Genomic DNA, 21,026 nt, shown 5'->3' on the forward strand with positions numbered 1-21,026 from the left:
ACTCGCTCTGTAGAACAAGCTGGCCTCAAACTTAGGGATCTGCCTGCCTCTGCCTCCTGAGTGCTGGGAGTAAAGGCATGCAACTACCATGATCAGCAATTCCTGTTCATTCTTTGAGAGGTATTATTTGAGGCTGGATAGATGGCTAAAAAGGTAAGAGTGCATGCTGCTCTTCTAGAAGACCTGAGTTCTGTTCCACATTGGGCAGCTCACGATGGCCTGGGATGCCAGCTCCAGGAAATTCAATGTTTTCTTTTGGCCTCTGCAGGCATATACAAACATGTGATACACATAAATTCAATACACACCAGTAAAAATAAAAAGATTACTGTTTAAATATCAAACAAGTTTAAGGTATTGAAACTATTAAATCTTTAATGGAGGCAGTATCTTTACATGGTGGCATTCACCTATGTTTCTAGCACTTGGGTATTGTTTGTTTTTGCTCTTTTGGGGGATCTGCCACCCAGCTCCCAAATAATTCACACACGGAGGCTTATTCTTAATTATGAATATCCAGCCTTAGCTTGGCTTTTTTCTTGTCAGCTTTCCTTAACTTAAATTATCCCATCTACCTTTTGCCTCTGGACTTTTCCTGTTCTTTTACTTCTGTGAATCTTACTCTTACTCCATGGCTGGCTGTGTAGATGGGTGGCTGGCCCCTGATGTCCTCCTTCTCTGGCTACTTCTTTTCTCTTCTTGCTCATGTCCTCCAAAAAGCCATTGTGCTTCTCCTCACTCCTCCTTAAGAACCCTTTCCACCTGGCTCCTCCCTACCACTTCCTGTCAGCTAGTTGCTGACTCAGCCTCCTGACTGCAGGTGAATTTTAATCAAACACACCTTGCATCATTAAACGAATGTTCCAGAGCATAAACAAAAGTAACACACCTTAAAATAATAGTCTACAGCACTTGGGAAATTGAGGGAAGATGATTTTGGATTTGAGGCCAGCCAGGGTTTCATGGTAAAATCCTGTCTCACTAAAAAAAATAATAATAAAGGAGGTCAGTTATGCAGTTAAGCCTTTTAAAAAATGTCCAACCTACATTCCTTTCAAAGGAAAATGACAGCATACTGTTGCAGGAGGTAAATGTATTGATGAAAAAACATCATGGGCCAGGTTCAAATTATTGTCCATGAAGACATCTGCAGCTAATCACAATCTGAAGCCCAGGCTAGAAACATTTTAGCCTCAAGAAGATTTTTCTCAGGCAGATTTCATGTTTAGTTGGTCTTAATCCTCTTTAAAACTTAAAACTTTGAATTGTCACAAACACAAATAAAAGTAGTTTCTTTCTTCCATCTTTTCTTTCTTTCTGTTTTGATTTTTTGAGACAGGGTTTCTCTGTGTAGCCTCTGATTGTCCTGGAACTCACTCTGTAGACCAGGCTGGCCTCAAACTCACAGATCCACTTGCCTTTGCCTCCCAAGTGATGAGATTAAAGGTGTGTGCCACTACCACCTAGTAAGAAGTATTTTTCAACATCATTACATTTACAAATACTAACAGATAAACATAAAATCAACTGATTCTTTTCCTTCATTCTTTTCATATATAGAGATAAATGCATCATTTTGTCCCCAAGCATCCTGCTTTGGTTTTTACAGAAATGTAGCATGATTACTACTGAACTCCAAATTCAGGCCAGTGGCTGCTAATGCTAGGTAAGAAGAATATATTTTGGAGAGTAAGGGAACTAAAGTTCCCATCATTAGATAAAATATAAAGCAAATTGTAGAAAAAAATGTGTAAGTTCAACCTATAAAAGAATGCATATATCTAGTCTAGCCACTTGCGCCTTATAGTAGTGACCTCTAGGCTTCTGCAGGTACCAAATCTGTGTCCTGACCTAGTCTTACCACCTTCTCCTTCACTTTAGCCAACATTTAGGCTTCTTCTAGGACCTGCCATACCTTCATCCAACCCCAGGACCCTTTGCACTACCTCTACCATTTCACCCATACCCAGACTTCCCACATCCTTCTCTAGGGTCTGGCCTGGTGACTGACTACCCTTGACCTTTTCATAATCATCAAGATCATGCCGGGGTCCCACAGCCAGTGCACAAGCCCAGTTTTATCTTCCCAGCCTTCACGGCAGAGATCTAGGGTTGGGCCAGTATCCTCTTTACCTATCTGCCATACCACAGGATTCTACATCAATTCCAACCTTTCCACTCAGAACTACCAACTCCACACTTCCAGCTTGGAACAGGAAGCAAATCCTGTATGCCAGCCCAGTCCCCTCTGTCCACCTGACTTCATTCCACTCAAGACAGGCCCAACCTGCCCCCATATCTTTTTTCTCCCCGATACTGCTCTATCCATAACCAACTTAAAACTAACAAAGGAAGTCCACATGCTCAGATCTCATCACAGTAAAACCAACAATATGAAAGATCAAGCCAGTATCTTTTCCCCCAAACCTACCAGTCCTATAGAAATGTTTCCTTGTGAGAATTACCTAGATGAACTTCAAGACAAAGAAATTAAAGGAACAGTCATAAACCTTCTCAGAGAATACAAGGAGTTGAAAGGAGGCAGAAACAGCTCAGTAAAATCAAGTAGGAAGAGTTTAAGGAGAATAAACATGCCCAAGAAAACACGAAGACAAGGCTGATGGAAATGATCAAGACAATTCAGGTTTTGAGGATGGAATTCAATAAAGAGATGGAGACATTGAAGAGGACTCAAGCTGAAATAAAGATAGAGATGAAACACTCAATAGCCCAACTAGACATTCTAAGGAAAGCCTTCCACGTAAAATGAACCAAACAGAAGTCAGAATATCAGGTTTCAAAGATAAAATAGAGGCTCTAGACCAAATAAGTAATAAATATGAAAAAATTTAAAATACACAGGAAAGGAAGACACAGGAAATGAAAAACAAAGTAAAACAAAAACAAAAAACAAACCTTTGAATTACAGGCATAGAAGGAGAAAAATCCCAAGTCACTGGCACAGACCAATCTTCAATAAGATCACAGAAAAAAACTCCCCAAACTAAGGAAAGACACGTCCATACTGATTCAAGAAGCACAGAGAATACCAAACAGACAAGACCAGGAAAGAAAATCCCCATGGCACATGACAGTCAAAACACTGAGTATACATCACAAAGACAGTGTATGGAAAGCTCAAAGGGGGAAAAAAAAACTTGGCAGTAACCAATAGCTCTCTTAAGATCTACTCAATGAGAGGGAGACTATTCCTGGAAATCTAACTACTCAGTGCTAGTGAAATCATGGTTACTGGAGGAGAACCTACAACTGCTGGGGGATGTCTTTCTGTATGTTGTGAATATGTTGTTCCCATTGGTTAATAAATAAGCCGCTTTGGCCTATGGCAAGGCAGCTTAGAGGCAGGTGGGAAATCCAAGGAGAGAGACAGGAAGGAGAAAGACGGAGTCTGGGGAGATACCCGCACTGTCAGGAGAGAGATGGCAGCCTGTTGCCCAAGGAACAACGTGCCAGCAGACCTGTAAGCCACGGAAGACGTGACAAAACATAGATTAATAGAAATGGGTTAATTTAAGATATAAGCTAACAAGAGGCCTGCCATAGATTATTCAGTTTATAAATAATATTAAGCCTCTGAGTGATGATTTTATAAATGGCTGCGGGACCACAGGGCTAAGTAGGACCAGAGAAACCTTCCAACTACATACACCCACTAATTTACTAAAGCAGCATAATCCATAACAACAATCTACAAACATTTGTCCTTATATATACAGATAAAGGTAGTCCTCACCCCTCTTCAAGGAAACCTCTCTTTGTAATAGTTGGAGACTGTTACAGAGAACCAGAAACAACAAGAATGCAGTTATTGAGCCTGGTCCAGATGGGTACATCTACAAATCACTTTTGTACGCAGGGCTCAGGGAGCCTTGCAGGAATCAGAGGATTAGGACCTTTGTGGTGAGATTGTGTCTCCTAGCAGTATCAGAAGCTACATCCATTGTCTCACCAACATGATTGCTCAAATGTGAGCAGAAGAAGGATGACACCAATGGACATGCTAACGTGGACAGGGAAAAGCCCATGAGGCCTCAAGCCTAGACAAAGAACTACAGGCAACTGAGTAAAACTGGGAACTGGAGGGGTGGCCCTCCCCAGGGAAGAGAACACCAATTGGTTGTCTGGTGCAAAATAGGACTGAAAACACACCTACAAGTAACCCTATATGGACTGAACATGGTATGTATGGGGATATATGTGTGTACACAAATACATCTATGCATGCAATAACAAGTGATGAAAAAGGAGAATATGAATTTGAAAAAGGATGGGAAGGGGTACATGGGAGGGTTTGGAGGGAGGAAAGGGAAGTGGGGAGTGTAATTGTCTTAGTTAGGGTTTCTATTGCTGCAATGAAACACCATGACCAAAAAGCAAGTTGAGGAGGAAAGTGTTTATTTGACTTACACTTCCCTATCACTGTTCATCATCAAAGGAAGTATGCTAGGCACTCAAGCAGGGCAGGAATGTGGAGGCAGGAGCTGATGCAGAGGCCATGGAGGGGAGCTGCTTACTACACTGCTCCCCATGGCTTGCTTGACCTGCTTTTTTATAGAACTCAGGACCACCAGCCTAGGGATGGTACTACCCACAATGGGCTGAGGAATTTATACAAAAAACAGAGATTCAAACCAGTCTGGGTGATGCCAACGTTGATTCATCATATATCCTACACTGTCTGTGGCAGAAGACCTTGGGCATAAATGGTATACAATAATTACTCGTTAAGAGGACGGATTGAATAGAGACAAACAACATTCAAGCAAAGCAAAAATAGTGGAAGCTATTTAAAGTTTAGTTTTGTTTATCAAAAGCTGAGATGCGTTAAACTTGGTGTTTTTTTTTTTTTTTTTGTCTGTTCCAGCATAGCCACCACACCTGACCTTATTATTTTTTTAACCTTTGATGATAGCCTCCGCCTCTTGCTGGGCTAGGGAAAAGTCACGCCCACAAACACAGGCCCTGAATACTTTGTAAACCATGCCTTTTTTTTTTTTTTTGAGATTGTATTTTAATTACTGTACTGGCTGGTTTTCTGTCAACTTGAACAGGCTGGAGTTATCTGAAAGGAAGGAGCCTCAATTGAGAACATGCCTCCATAAGCTCCAGCTGTGATTGGTGGGGGTATTGGTTATCTGGTAAAGGATGTCTTCCTAGACGGTCATCTCTTTATCGTATCCTTACTGTGCACGGCAGGAGAGGAAAAGGAATTCTCTCAGAATTCTGAGTATTTATATAATTAGTTTGTTTATTTTAATTTTGACAGGCAAGACACTGTCTCATACTATAGCCCAGGCTGGCCTCAAACTTACTACAATCCTCTGCCTGCAGGTTCCCATGAGTGCTTTGCTTGATTATTATTTTATTATTTTGAGATTGGGTCTCACTATGTAGCCCTGGCTGACTTGGAACTTACTGTGTAGACCATGTTGGCCTTGAACTCACAGAGATCCACTGCTTGTCTCAGCCTTTCCAGTGCTAGGGTTAAGGTATACACTGTCAAGCTTGCCTGATTATTTTATTTTTTAAATTTACTTTATTTTTAATTACATGTATGTGTCTCTGTGTGGATGTGTGTATATGAGTGCAGGTGTCCACAGAGGATTGAGGTGTTAGAGATCCTTGGAGCTGGAGTTACAGATGGTTGTGAGCTACCTGATGTGGGTGCTGGGAATTGAACTCAGTTCTCTGAAAGAGCAGTAGGTGTGCTTACCACTGAGCCGTCTCCAGCACTGATTATTTTAGTGTTTAATATTTACATTTTTTTCTAAGAGAGAGTGTTGCTATGTAGCCCTGGCTGGCTTGGAACTTGCTGGTATAGTCAAGACTGCTGGGACACAGAGCATGTAGCCAAGACTGATTTGAACTCCCAGTCTTTCTGCTTGAATCTTCCCAGGGCTGGGATTCTCGGTGTTCACCCCCACACCTCACTGCAACAAGTTCTACCTGCATATTTACAGGTTACAAAGTTCTGTGTCATGCATGCATAACTGGAGGACGACTAAATCACGTTACCAGAAATACTTCACATACTTGGTATTTTTGCAGGGGGTGGGGTCTCTTTTATAAGAGCTTCATGAATTAATCATCTCCCAGAGGCCCAATTTCCTAATACTTACACTCTCAACATATATATTTTGGGAAAAAGGCTCTCTGAGCCAAGCACCTGCATCCTTGCAAAATTTCCGTAGTATAGTGTAATTCTCTACAAAACGATCTCATGATAGGTATGCAGTAAAGGCGTCTTCTCTGGCTAGATCACGCAGAATGTTTGCAAGGGACTATTGCCCTGAGCACGCACTTAAGTACTGCACTTAAGATCTTAGAGCTGGAATTTGAAGATGAACCAGAAGACCTGTCCTAACTTCCCAGAAGATGACACGTAAACAATGTAAATAAACTAGGACATGGTCAGCATTTAGGAAGCTGAGACTGAAGGATTACTACACTTTCAAGGACAGAATGCTCACATAGTGAATTCGAGATCACCCTAAACTACAGTGCAAGATCCTATCTAACAAAACAAATTCCAGGGGTGGAGGAGGTGCAAGCCTTCAATCCTAGCACTCAGGGGGCAGAGGTAAGCCGCTCTCTGTGTCCCTGGCCAGCCAGGGCTAGATAGCGAGGCTCCGTCTAAAACAAAAACACCAACAAATGAACAAATACGCTAATAGTGGACAGAGACGTTTAAACCGGTAAGGAGGACTAAAAATTGTTTTCCAGTTTATGTTTTAGGTATTTCAAGTCTAAAATAATATCTCACAAAGATACATTTTTAAAGACGATAAAATTGTACACTCTTCTGATTTTCACAATGTCAACGGCAATGAAATTTTTTTTGCAAGGATTTTCAGTGACGCCGGAAAAAAAAAAAAAAAAAAAAAAAGAAACCGGAGAAACCCGAAGTGGGATGAGTTACTGAACTCTGCCTTCTCCGGAATCAGTTTTCCGCATTCTCTCCTAAAGCGTAGCGTCCCAGGGACGGCGGATGGAGGCTCTCCGGGGCGACAGCCGGGGCCAGCCGGCGGAGGCGCGCCCTGTCGCAGCTCCCCGGCGCCGCTCGCCCCCCGCACGTGATAACTCCCCGGGAACCTGCGCCGGAGCGCCGGGCGTGCGGAGGACGAGTCCGAGCCACTCCGGAGCGGGGCCTCGTGACGTCACGGGCGCGATTCCTCCCGCTAGCCAATCAGAAGGCCGGACGCCAGGGAAGCCCCGGGCGGCGGGGGCCGCCGGGGCGCGTGCGCACGGGCCTCCGCGTGGCTATATAAACATGGCTGGCCGCGGCGCGCCGCTGGCGCTGCGGAGCGCGTGTGGGTCGCCGCCGGACGCCGCGGGTCTGTAGGGTTTTTGAAATTTCTGGCGGGGAAGCGCAAGAGTTCGAGCTCCCCGGGGGTGGGAACTGAAGTGACGGCCCGAGGGAGCTGCCGGTCCGGGCGCTTCTGCGGCAGGACCGACCGGGGCTCAGGCGCGCACGTGTGGGCGCCGCCGAGGGAGTGCCGGGCGGTGTCGCCGGCGGCCGGGCCCCGGAGCGCGCGTGTGTGCCCCGGGATGCTGCGGCGCCCGGACTGCACCCGAGTCGGCCGCCGCCGCCTGCCCCGGCTCGCCTCGCCTCTGCTCCGGGAAGGGCAGCGCCGCTGCCGCTGAGTCCCCGAGGGGATGCCGGCGGGCCTGACGGAGCCGGCGGGCGCCGCTGCTCCGGGGGTCGCCAGCGCCTCTGGGGCCGTGACCATGGCCCCCGCCGCCGCGCTGCCCGTGCGGGTGGAGAGCACCCCGGTGGCCCTGGGCCCTGTGACTAAGGCTCCCGTCAGTGTCTGCGTGGAGTCCGTGGCGCCCCAGCCCCTGCCATCCCCAGTGGGGACTGTAGTCACCAAAGTGGTTCCTGTCACCGCTCTTCCTAAACTCGGCGGCCCGAGGCTGCCCGCTCCTCAGATAGTCACCGTGAAAACTCCCGGCACCACGACGATCCAGCTGCCTGCTAATTTGCAGCTGCCTCCAGGTATGTGGATCGCCTCTGCTCGCCTGAGGTGACTCGGGGACGTGGCAGCACCCCTGTAACTCTGAGGAACTTAGAGCCAATTGATGTTGCAGCGAGCGGGCGGGCGGTGATTTGGCCTTACCGTTCGTTCGTGTAAACTCTAGGTTCATCACTGCATTTCGTATTTAAGAGAACGATCTTTCCACCCAAGTGACACAGTCAGATCTGGCCGACTCACTTTCTAGAGGGCCCTGGAGGCATTGGCTGGTACCTGGGTGGGGACATAGGGATTAACTGAAGTTAAATTTTCTCGTGGAAAAAGGACCAGTAAAAAGATGACTTTCTTAAAAAAGTTTTTTGAAACTTAAGGCAAAGAGGTTTTTATCTATTTATTTAAGCAAGTTAGAATAAGTTCACAGCAGAAGTGATTCCTTTTTTTTTTTCATTTTATTTTATTTTTCCTTTGAGACAGGATCTCTTGTAGCCCAGGCTGGCTTTGAGCTCCCTGTTTAGGGGAGGATGACTGTGAACTCCTCTCGTTTCCTTCCAAGGTGCCACTGCACCTGACCAAATGCTGCTTTCTACACCATCTTAGATGTGCAGTAAATGTAATTTTAAGTTAGAAGATTCCTTTTGTTAGGAGCAAGTGCCCAGGTTGACAGATCTGAGCTGTGCAACTGTTGTATTTGACACGATTTGCAGAGTGATAATGATTCTTTGGTTGCTTTGTATCCATTGGAGGCTTCTGTTGGGCTGTTTTGCTTTGTGATAATTTACGTGTTGTAAATCTCTGACTGTTGTGTTGTTATGTTTTCCTTAATTGAAAAATACCTTGAAATTTGTCTTCTATTAATTTTGCTAAGCAGAAAGTGGAAATCGAACATGTTGGTAGTTAGCCCTAAAAAACTATCTGGCAAGAGAACCAAGATTCAGCCAAGAGTGGTGGTGGCGGCGGCGGCGGCGGCGGCGGCGCACGCCTTTAATCCCAGCACTCAGGAGGCAGAGGCCGGCCTGGTCTACAGAGCCAGGGAGTTCTAGGACAACCAGGACTACACAGAAAAATCCTGTCTCCCTCCAAAAAAGAAAGAGAACCTTGATTTGGGTGGTAAAGAAGTGGAACTATTAATCGAAAAGATTTCTTTAATGTCCCCTAGCAAAAGGACAGGGACTCTTTTGATGGGGTAGGAGGGTGTGTAGAATAGTTTTGTGTCAACTTCACACAAACTACAGTCATCTGAGAGGAGGAAGCCTCAGTTGAGAAAATGTCTTCATAAGATAGGGCTGTAGGCAAGCCTGTAGGGCATATTCTTAATTAGTGATTGATGCAGGAGGGCCCAGCCCATTGTGGGTGGTGTCATCCCTGGGCTGGTGGCCCTGGATTCTATAAGAAAGCAGGCTGAGCAAGCCATGGGGAGCAAGCCAGTAAGCAGCACCTCTCCATGGCCTCTGCATCAGCTCCTGCCTCCAGGTTTCTGCCCCATGGGAATTCCTGCCCTCACTGCTTTTGATGATAAACCCTTTCCTCCCTAAGTTGCTTTGGTCATGGTGTTTGAATCACAGCAATACAAACCCTATTTAAGACAGGGAGCTAATGCTGTATTTGGTTATGGACGTGCTGAGCACACTATGTTCTGCACATTTCGCGAAGCTCTTTCAGTACAAGTGGAGTACACAAGGTACCTCCATTTGTAAAAACCTGTAATCATTGGATACAGTGTTTGCCAGTTCTAAATTGCTATCCTGCCTACAGTCTTTCAAAGTAGTGGTGAATATATTTGAATGAAATTACCTGCTGATTTGTTACAATATACATTCTTTTTTTGGGGGGGGCGGTTTCAAGACAGGGTTTCTCTGTGTAGTTTTGTGTCTTTCCTGGAACTCACTTTGTAGCCCAGGCTGGCCTCGAACTCACAGAGATCCGCCTGCCTCTGCCTCCCGAGTGCTGGGATTAAAGGCTGCACCACCACCGCTGCCTCCGGGCACAATATACATTCTTGTCTACTTATTGAAATTTTTTTTTTTTTTAGAAACAGTCAAAGTATTAAGGTAGAAAATTGCCAAGGGGGAAAGCTTGTTGATAAGTTGTAGCAAGTTATTTTCTGAGAGCTTGCCATGGTAGCCACTTTTATACATTATTTATGTTCTCTTATTCTCTCCTTGTAATGGGCAGCTAGCAATAAGGAAAAGAAGTTTGTAAGGGTAGACAGTTGCCCAATGCCAGGCAAGAAACTCATAGAAGTCAAAGGGGATTTGAATCCAGGTCTTTTTAGCAATACTCTGTAGACAGTGCTGTGTTTACTATATGAATGTGTACAGTATACTTCATGGAACGTCAGTGCTGAAAGGTAACTTAAAGATTTGTAAGTAAAAACTTGTATTTTCTAAATCAAGAAACCCAAACTGAAATGTCCTTGAGTTTTATTATAGCAAAATAAGATCACAGCCTAAGTCTTTATAAGAGTTGCTTGGGGGAATTTTCTACTGGTGTGCAGCATAAAAACCAATAGAATGAAATGACATTGACTTATTGTAGGTTATAAGTTCTATACAATTCAGATGTGTTGATAATTAATAGTTGGTTACTCAAGAATGTGTATGTCAGGTTTTTTTTTTTTTTGGTATTTCAAGACAGGGTTTCTCTGTGTAGCTTTGCACCTTTCCTGGAACTCACTCTGTAGCCCAGGCTGGCCTCAAACTCACAGAGATCCACCTGCCTCTGCCTCCCGAGTGCTAGGATTAAAGTGTGCGCCACCACCGCCCGGCTTGTATGTCAGTTCTTAATTTACTGAGGTAAATACTTTTGAGTACTTCTTTCAGATTTTCTTTTGACTAGAACTTGTTTTTAAAAATACGAATATTTGTCCAGGTCTCAGGCTGCGCAACCCTGTAATTTGAGCACTCAGGAGTTCAAAGACCATGCTCAGGCCTATAATCCCAGTGAGGAGGTTGAGGCAGGAGGATTGCCTCAGGTTTGAGGCCAGACTGGCCTTCAGTGCAGTGTGAGACCCCATCTCAAAGCTAGGAGCTGGGTAAATGACTTGGCTGCTAAAAGCCTAGCAACAACAGCCTGAGTTTATTCCCTTAGAGCAGTGTCTCAACCTTCCTGATGCTGCAGACCTTTCATACAGTTCTTCATGTTGTGCTGACACCCAACCATTACATTATTTTGTTGCTACTTCATAATTTTGATTCTGTTATGAATTGCAATGTAATTTTCTGCTATGCAGGATATCTGATATGTAATCCCTGTGAAGGGTCATTTTACCCCCAAAGGGTCACAGCCATCAGGTTGAGAACCACTGCCTTAACAGAACCCATGTCCGAAGCTGGATGCAGTGGTATATATCTTTAGTCCTTGTCATCCTAAAGTGAGATCAGAGACAAAGACAGGAAAAGAAACGCTGCTTCAAAATTAGAACTTATTGCTGGGCACCAGTAGTGCATGCCTTTAATCCCAAGCACTCAGGAGGTGGAGGCAAGTGGAACTGAGTTTGAGGCCAGCCTGGTCTACAGAGTGAGCTTCAGGACAGCCAGGACTACGCAGAGAAACCCTGTCTCAAACAAAACAAAGCAAACAAAGGAACCTATTTGCAGTGACTGTTAAATTTTGATTTAGCCACCTAAGATGTGTAGTCTTTGAAAGAAAATACATGTATACCTTCTCTATTCTGTGATACCATTTTTATGTCTGCTTTTCATTTACGATTATAGGATAACAAGTTTTGTTATAAACTCAAAAGCTTAATATTTATTCTTTTCTCTCTCCCTTCTGGAGACAAGGTGTTAATATGTAACCCAGAATGGTTTTGAACTTGTGATCCTCTTGCCTCTGCTTTCAGAGTACTGGGATTACAGGTGTGTTCTCCTATGCCCAGCAAAAGCTTACTTTTAATTACTTATACTTTGAGGGGCTGTGCTCACATGAAAGTTAGAAGACAGCTTGTAGGAATCAGTTCTCTATTTCTACCATCCATGTGAGTCCAGGTCTTTAGTTCATGTTCTTAGGCTTGGTGGCAAGCTCATTTACCTCCTAAGCCATCTCAGTAGCCAAAAAGTTTAATTTTTAATGGCAGCATAATTTATTATTTAATAATTCCCTTATTGTTCATATAGGTTGGTTTTTTTGTTGTTGTGGTGGTTTTTTGGGGTTTTTTTTTGGTTTTTCTTTTTTTTTTTTTTTTTTTTTTTTGGTTTTTCGAGACAGGGTTTCTCTGTGTAGCTTTGCGCCTTTCCTGGAACTCACTTGGTAGCCCAGGCTGGCCTCGAACTCACAGAGATCCGCCTGGCTCTGCCTCCCGAGTGCTGGGATTAAAGGCGTGCACCACCACCGCCTGGCTTTTTTTGGTTTTTCAAGACAGGTTTTCTCTGTGTGGCCCTGGTTCTCCTGGAACTCCTCGGTTTGTAGACGAGGCTGGATTCGAACTCACAGAGATCCATCTACCTGCCTCTGCCTCACAAGTGCTAGGATTAAAGGCATGCATCACCACGCCTGGCGGTTGCTTATTCTTTTTTATTATTTACTAAAGTAGATGTTTTTGTATTTAGGTTATGTTATACACTATGATTTTTTGATTGGGATAGATAACATGGCCAACAGCATATTTGGTTATTACTGATAATTGCAGTATAATATGAGCTCAATACTATGAATACAACAATAAGTGAGGTAAACATTTCTCTCTTGAAAAATCCAATAGATTTTCTGGGTTTCCATAGATAACTTTGGCTTAATTTTTCTCTTAACACTGTTATTTCTGAAAAGTAATCATTGCATGCATAAAACTAGCAACAAATATGCAAAGTAAGTCACTTGAAGTCTTACGTGTCTGATTTTTAAAGATGAAATTTAATAGAGAGAAATAAAACCTGCTTTGGCAAATCAAGCTCTGTTTTGACCAATGAAGAGTGGTGATTTAATTTTCTTTTTTATTCAATTTAGGAAACGAGAAAAGGGCAATAGAAGTGGTTTTAAACTCTGTATAGGAAATTATCATATGAAAAATTAGAGGAACTTGACCCATTGTACTAGAGAAGAATACAACTTAGAGATACGTATTTACAGGACTAAATGTGAAAATGTAATTAAGCTAATTTTGTATGATTGTAAAAGTAACCATTGTGTCTTATGGATGCTAAAGGAAGACACATTTTGTTTGCATATTAAGGAAGGACTTTGTGCTCCTAGTCTGCCTTTGAAAGAGTGACTGTTGTGTATCTCATTTTTCCCAACTCTGGGTTATTTGAGAAGAAACTAGAAGGTCAAGAGTTTTTCTGGATCTTGATTTTTATGGATCTGCTATTCTTTCAGGGCATTATTTACAAATGCGGAGAATATGAAAAAACCAAAGAGCTTCCATCCATATCAGACTCTGCCGTTTGAAACTCGAGAGTTCACAGAGTAAAAAAATAGATCTTAGATTATGTGTGAGAGAGAGAATAGATACGAGTCCACTTTTAAAATCTTATTATTTATAGAGGAAAGGTAATCTGTTACCCAATGTATGATTTCTTTTTCTTTAGAAAATAGAATATCTTTTATTCCTCGGCAATATCTTACAGGGTAAACAATGTGTCTTCATCATATCCACCCCAGTACCTCCTTCCATTCCCCCAGGCATCCCCAATATACCTACCTTCCGTTAATGTCCTCATTTTTTTTTTAAGCAACCACAGTTGAGTTAATTAATGCTACCTGTTTGAATATTGACTGATCTTGTTGACTTGCTCCTGAGTAGTTCTTGTGCAGGTGACCTGCACTCATTCCCCTCTTCTAACTTACATTATTCGCTTCCTCTTCCTTGGTATTCTCCGAGCCTTGGTAGAGGCTGAGGTTGATATAGATGCCCTATTTAGCACTGAGCACTCAGTAGTCACTTATTCTCAGCACTTTGATCGGTTATGAGTCTGCATTAACTGCTGACTACTGCAGAGAGACGCTGTTCTGACCAAGGTTGAAGGCAGCACTAATCTGTGTGTAAACAAGTATTTAGAAGGCAGTTTGACAACTTGGTGGTTTAGTAAGACAGTAGTAGTAGAATACCTCACCTCTTATGCTTATGACCTCTAAAGCTGTGAGTTTTGACCAGGTTTACAATTCCAGGTATGAATTCCTTCCTGTGGAACTGGCCTTAAATTCATTCCAAAAGTAACTGGTTATTTCAACTGTCGTATCTCTGTTGCCATGGTGGTACATCTTGTCTCATGTATGGCTTGACTCTATTACTATTGATACTTGTCCCCTATGGCCTGCTATAGTATCTTCTGGTGCTGTGAAAGTTAGTCAGCAGGGAAGATGTTTTCAGGTTAGTTCTAGCTTGGTTTCTCTGTGTCCTGTAACCAAAGTGTGGAGTATCTTTAGCAATAGGGTCTTGCCGGCTAGTTCTCATGGGCTGCCAAGAATAATGGCATTTGCCTGTGTTGTTTGGAGGGCTACTTGGGGCCTCAGTGACCAATAACTTCTTAGGGAGATATCTCATACCTGGCACTTTAATAACTCATGTCTTCTGGGGGGAAGCATTGTCCACTCATGCAGGATGACTGTATTCAAACTTTCTGTTGCAATTATATTTTAAAATTAGCTTTAAATTAGTGGATTTTTAATTTTTTTATAAATACATTGTTATTATATTTCTCTTTGCTTTCCTTTTCTCTCTTATTTATTTATTTATTTATTTATTTATTTATTTATTTATTTATTTATTTATTTATTTATTTAAAACTTCTTGAGACGGTTTCTCTGTAACAGCCTTGGGTGTCCTGGAACTTGTTCTGTAGACCAGGCTGACTTTGGATTCATGGAGATGGGCCTGTCTCTGCCACCCAAGAGCTGGGATTAAAGGTGTGCACCACCACCACCCAGTGGATTTTTAATTTCTTTTTGGGACCAGGTTTCTCTGCATTATTGGCTGCCGTGGAACTCTTTGTAGATAAGGGTGGACTTGAACTCAGTGATCTGCCTGCCTCTGGTGGAGTGCTGTGGTCAAAGGTGTGGGCCACCATGCCTGGCCTAAATTAGTGAATTTTCCTAAGACTTTTTCATACTATCTCAGTTTAGATTAATCCACACTGTACCCACTCCTCTTCCTTGTTCCCTGTCTCATTACTGCATCAACTTTTAACCTTCAATATTTTCCTTTTCTACTTGCATATGGTATGTGTTCTACTATTAATTTACTTTTTTCCATCTATCATTTATTTATTCATTCATTCATTCATTTATTCATTCATTCATTTTACATCCCAGCTGCAGTTTCTCATCTCTCGTCTCCTCCCAGTCCCTCCCCCATCTCTCCCTTCTGTTCCCACCCCTCAGTCCACTCCTCCCTTTCTGTTCACTCCCATGGATTTCGACAAAACATGGCATATCAAGTTGTAGTAAGACTAAGCACCTCACCTTGTATTAAGGCTGGACAAGGTGACACAGTGTGAGGAGTAGGATCCCAAAAGCCAGGAAAAGAGTCCTAGACAGTTCCTGTTCCCTCTGTTAGGAGTCTCATAAAGGACCAAGCTACACACTTGTAATATATATACAGAGTGCCTAGGTTAGCCCCATGGAGGCTCCCTGGTTGTCGGTTCAGTCTCTCTGAGCCCCTATGAGCTCAGGTTAGTTGGTTGTATGGGTTTTCTTGTGTCCTTGACCCCTCTGGCTCCTACAATACTTCCTCCCCTCTTCTACAAGACTCGAGCTTGGCCTAATGTTTAGCTGGGGGTCTGCACCTCTCTTTCCATTAGTTGCTGGATGACATCTTTCTGACAATTAGTCTAGGTACCAGTCTGTGAAGATAGCAGAATATCGTTAAGGGTGGACTTAACTCTCCTGATGTGGGTTTTAGGCTAGACTAGTGATTGATTGGCTACTTCCTTAATCTCTAGGCCACCCTTGCCCCAGCACACCCCATAGGCAGGATAGACTGTAGGTCATGTGGCTGGGTTGGTTTCCCAATCTCTCTACTAGGAAGTCTTGCCTGGTCACATGAGATAGCCAGTTCAGGCTATGTATCTGCTATTGCTAGAAGTCTTAGCTGGGGTCACCCTTGTAGATTTGTGGGAGTTTCCCTTGCATCAGGTTTCAATCTGTTCTTGAAAAGCCCCCCTTTCCAGTAATCTCTTTCAGTACTCTCCCTCTCCGTCCACCCCCAACCCAATCCCTCAGGTTCCCATGTCTATCCGCACCCAGTCCACCCAAGAGATCCTTTCCATTTCCCCTTCCCAGGGAGATCTGGAAATCCCCCCTTGATCCCTCCTTGTTACTTAGCCTCTCTGGGTCTGTGAATTGTAGCATGGTTATTCTTTATTTTACAGCTAATATCCACTTACGAGTGAGTACATACCATGTTTGTCTTTCTAGCTCTGGGTTACCTCACTCAGGATGATTTATTTTTTCTGGTTCCATCCATTTGCCTGCAAATTTCATGATGTCATTATTTTTAACAGCTGAGTAATACTCCATTGTTTCTTTATCCATTCCTTGGTTGAGGGACACGTAGGTTGTTTCCAAGTTCTAGTTATTACAAATAATGCTGCTATGAACATAGTTGAGAAGGTGTCCTTGTGGTATGATTGAGCATCCTTTAGGTGTATGCCCAAGAGTGGTATAGCTGGGTCTTGTGGTAGATTGATTCCCAGTTTTCTGAGAAACTGTCACACCGACTACCAAAGTGGCTGTACAGTTTGAACCCCACCAGCAATGGAGGAGTGTTCCTCTTGCTCCACATCCTCTCCAACATAAGCTGTCATTTGTGGTTTTGATTTTAGCCATTCTGACTGATATAAGATGGAATCTCAGAGTCATTTTGATTTGCATTTCCCGGATGGCTAAGGATGTTGAACATCTCCTTAAGTGTTTCTCAGCCATTTGAGATTCTTCAATTGAGAATTCTCTGTTTATGTCTGTACCCTATTTTTTTAATTAGAATGTTTGTTTTTTGATGTCTAGTTTCTTGAATTCTTTATTTGTTTTGGAAACCAGCCCTCTGCCAGATATGGGGTTGGTGACAATCTTTTCTCATTCTGTAGGCTGCTGTTTTGTCCTATTGACAGTGTCCTTTGCCTTACAGAAACTTTTCAATTTCATGAGGTCAATTTATTAATTGTTGATCTCAGTGTCTGTGCTACTGGTGTTATATTCAGGTAGTTGTCTCCTGTGCTAATGTGTTCAAGGCTACTTCCCACTTTCTGTTCTATCAGCTTCAGTGTAACTGGGTTTATGTTGAGGTCTTTGATCCACTTGGACTTGAGTTTTGTACAGGGCAATAGAAAAGGATGTATTTGCATTCTTCTACATGATGACATCCAGTTATGCCAGCACCATTTGTTGAAGATGCTTTCTTTTTTTCCATTGTATAATTTTGGATTCTTTGTCGAAAATCAGATGTCTATAGGTGTGTGGATTTATATCTTGGTCACAATTCAATTCCATTGGTCACTTGTCTGTTTTTATGCCAATACCATGCTATCCATTTCCTCTTTAAGATCTCCTGTTCTTCTCTCATGGGCCTTTCTGGCTGCCTGAGCCCTATAGACACTTCACATTTAAATAGACAAATCTAAAACTTCAAAATTAGGATCCACATAAGAGAGAGGGTATGCAATGTTTTTTAGGGGAATGGGGAGCTCTGGGATACCTCACTTAGTGTAATGTTTTCTAGCTTTATCCTTTTTCCTGCAAATTTCCTAGATCCATTTGCTAAGAATACTTCTATCTGACCCTATGGTAGTATCTCTTTTATGGAGTCTGGTTTCTTGGAGGTAACAGATTATTTCTGCTTTTTGATCCAATATACGAGGCTGTGTCTTTTGATTGAGGAAATAAGACCTTCAATAAAGAGGCAGGTGAATCTCTGTGAGGCCAGCCTGGTCTACAAAGCTAGTTCCAGTCTTGCCAGGGTTACACAGCGAGACCTTGTCTCAAAAAGCCAAGCCAAATCAAAACAAGCTAGGTGTGGTGGAGCATATATTTAACACCAGCATGATCTATGTGTCAAGTTCCCAAGACTGCTAGAGCTACATAGTCAAACCCTGTCTCAAAACAAAAACCCGTAGAAGCCAGTTGGTGGTGACGCATGGCTGTAATTCCAGCACTCTTGACAGAGGCAGGTGGATCTCCATGAGTTTGATGCAGGTCTGGTCTACAGAGAAAATTCCAGTACAGCCAAGTCTACACAGAGAAACCCTGTCCTTTATGTGTTTTTTAAAAGTAATTTTTACTATAAATTTATCTGATTTATTGATTTACATTTGTTTAGGAGTCTTTTCTGTGGTTAGTTCAGAAACAAAGAGAATGCCTGTTGAGCAGCCACTGTGCTTGGCTGTGAGGTTACAGTGGGAGAATAATAAGGCCACGTTGAGTGTACAACTGGGTGCTGAGGCCAAGTTGAGAGTACTGCTCCCTCAGTCTTTTCACATGTTAGTAATTTCTGAGTCTTCTTTTGCCTAGTTTTTCAGGGTTTTTTGTTTGTATGGTTTTTTTGAAACAGGATCTTACTATATAGCCGTGACTGTCCTGGAACTCAAAGAGATCCTCCTGCCTCTGCCTCCCAATCCTGGTTAAGATTAAAGACGTGTCACACCACACTCTTCAAGTTTGTCAGTTTTGATAATCTTTTCAAAGAGCCAAGTTTTAGGTTCATCAATTTTTCTCAATTTTTTTGTTCCATGTTATATTTGTCTTTGTTCTGATCTTTATCACTTCTTAAGTGTAACTGTTTTTATTTTGCTCTGCTTCCAGTCTCACAGATGTCATAGTGTGTGTCAGAAAGAGACATCATTAACCACAGCTGGCCACGTTGTTGAGAGTACTAAGGACCTAAATATTTGTGTAGGGCTTCCTTTTGAGAAGAGGGGTCTGGTTACTAAGGGATTCAGTTTTGTTTTGATTGACAGACTTGGATTATGTCAGTCTTTGCTCACTGTGCATATCCCTTTTCTTGGTGAACGTCTTAGTTAGGATTTCTGTTGCTTTGATGAAACACAATGACCAAAAAGCAAGTTGGAGAGGAAAGCGTTTATTCAGCTTATACTTCCATATCACAGGTCACCTTTTTTTTTTTTTTTTGGCTTGACTCTGGTTTTGTTTGATATTATGACTACTTTAGCTTTCTTCTGGTTGCTGTTGTGTGATATTTTTATTTTTTTTCTCCTTTCTTTCTTGACAGTAGGCCTTCATATTTAGCTTAGACTGTCCTCAAACTCACTGCATACATCAGGATACTCTTGAATTTTCAACCTCCCACGTGCTGAACTACTATCATACCGATAGTAATTTAAACTTTCTGTGTTTCTAAATCTAAGATAAGTCTTAAGAAAATAGCAAATGATTGGGTATTTGTTTTATGTAGTCCTATACTTTTGATATAGTTGAATTTAGCTTTGATATTATTTTTGTTTCCTATTCCCTTGTTTCATCCTTTTGTTTGTATTAAGGGGATTTTTTTTTTAGTATATCATTATTTCTTTATATAATTTTTCAGCTTTTTAGGGGCATCAGTTCCTTTAAGGAGATATTTTGGGTGGTGACAAGATTGTGGCATGCTTCTCTTGGAGTGACCTTTTTACTATTTAGGAGCAGACTACTGTGTGGACCTTTCCCACTGTTTTCTCCCAACAGAGATATACCTTATAAAAACACTGGAGTTAGAGTCCTTGGGGTCCAACCGTTCTTTTTGTACCAGCTAAGGGATACCACTGGGGAGTGGGAATTGTGGGAAGGAAAAGTACTTCATCTTATGGTGAACCTGCCTTCCTATTGATAATCCCTTACCAGATCCTTAATCCACCCAATGTAATTAACTCTGAAGGGAAAATGGCATGCCTCTATCTAGAGTAGGATCCATTCTTCACTATACATTGTCATGCTTGGAATGTTTTGGATTTTTGAGCATATTGGCTTTCATTGTTTGAGGTTAAAGATGTTCTGAAAAAATGTAGGCAAATATTCTAAAAATATGCAGAGGCATTTTGGATGTGGGATGCTCTATCTGTGTGACATGTCTTCTGGGGTTTTTCTGTTCTGTCTGTTTGGTCAGTTTATGTAGTACTGTGCTATTCCCATACCATCTTTTAAAAAATGTTTTATGTGTATGATTGTTTACCTGCATGTATGTCTGGACCACTTGTGTGCATTGTCCTCAGAGGCCTGAAGAGTGCCTTGGTCTCCTGGAACTCGACTTAAAGAGAGGGTTGTAGGCTTCCACAAGGGCGCTGGAAACAGAACTCCAGTTCTCTGCAAGATCAGCAAGTACTACTGAGCCCACATCCATCTTAATATAGTTTTATAGTATCAGTATCATCGAGGGAAAGTATTTTTGCCTACTTCATGACTATTTTTTCGTATGCTTATATTAAAAATATTTTTGTATAGCTTATTCTTATTTTTTAAGACAGGCTCTTACTGTGAACCCCACTCTGGCCTTGAGCCTATATTCCTTTTGGCTCAGCTTCCTAGGCCTAGAATTACAGGTATGTCCTGCATGCTCAGCTTAAATAGCTTTGAATGAAAACATTTTGCCATCTTATGGTATTTAGTGAACATGGAGTTCATTATATGTTAGGTATTTATTCAGAGCATTTCCCAGTGTTGGAATGGGAAACAAAAGTATGTGATGCTTGTGTTCATTTATCAGCTTTAGTCACAGTTGTTTTTCTTTTAATTATAGGAACGGTTTTGATCAGAAGTAACAGTGGTCAGTTGATGCTGGTATCTCCTCAGCAAGCTGTAACAGGAGCCAAGACCACAAGTAATGTTGTAACTCCAAGGCCAGCAGTACCAGTCAACACTCCAACGGTCAAGATCTGTACAGTGCCGGTAATCTACCTGCGTTTTCTTAGTTTCCAGCCACTGTCTTCATATAAACGTGGACATGTTCGCCAGTAAAAATTTGAGATAATTTTGCCCAACTTTTAAAATCAAGTGCCAACTTGGTTTTGATACTTGGTAATTACTAAAATAATGAACTGTACCTTCATACTCAGTGATTTTATTATCCTCAAAGAAATTGTTCAAAGAGGCAGTGTGCATCTGCTGAAAGAAAAT

At 42.3% G+C, this 21,026-nt stretch overlaps 1 protein-coding gene across 1 annotated transcript in view; it reads left to right on the top strand.

Annotated features, from left to right (window-relative positions):
* The first annotated feature begins 7,674 nt into the window (after positions 1-7,674).
* Positions 7,675-21,026, top strand: part of Taf4b (TATA-box binding protein associated factor 4b) — a 123,038-nt gene continuing 109,686 nt past the window's right edge. Inside the window, exons 1-2 of the mRNA XM_059246361.1 lie at positions 7,675-8,017; positions 20,650-20,798. Of these exons, the coding sequence (XP_059102344.1) occupies positions 7,678-8,017; positions 20,650-20,798 (489 nt within the window). The 5' untranslated portion in view covers positions 7,675-7,677. The remainder of the gene's footprint in view (positions 8,018-20,649; positions 20,799-21,026) is intronic.

The sequence above is a fragment of the Peromyscus eremicus genome, chromosome 19 (genome assembly GCF_949786415.1).
Source record: "Peromyscus eremicus chromosome 19, PerEre_H2_v1, whole genome shotgun sequence".
Classification (NCBI taxonomy): domain Eukaryota; kingdom Metazoa; phylum Chordata; class Mammalia; order Rodentia; family Cricetidae; genus Peromyscus; species Peromyscus eremicus.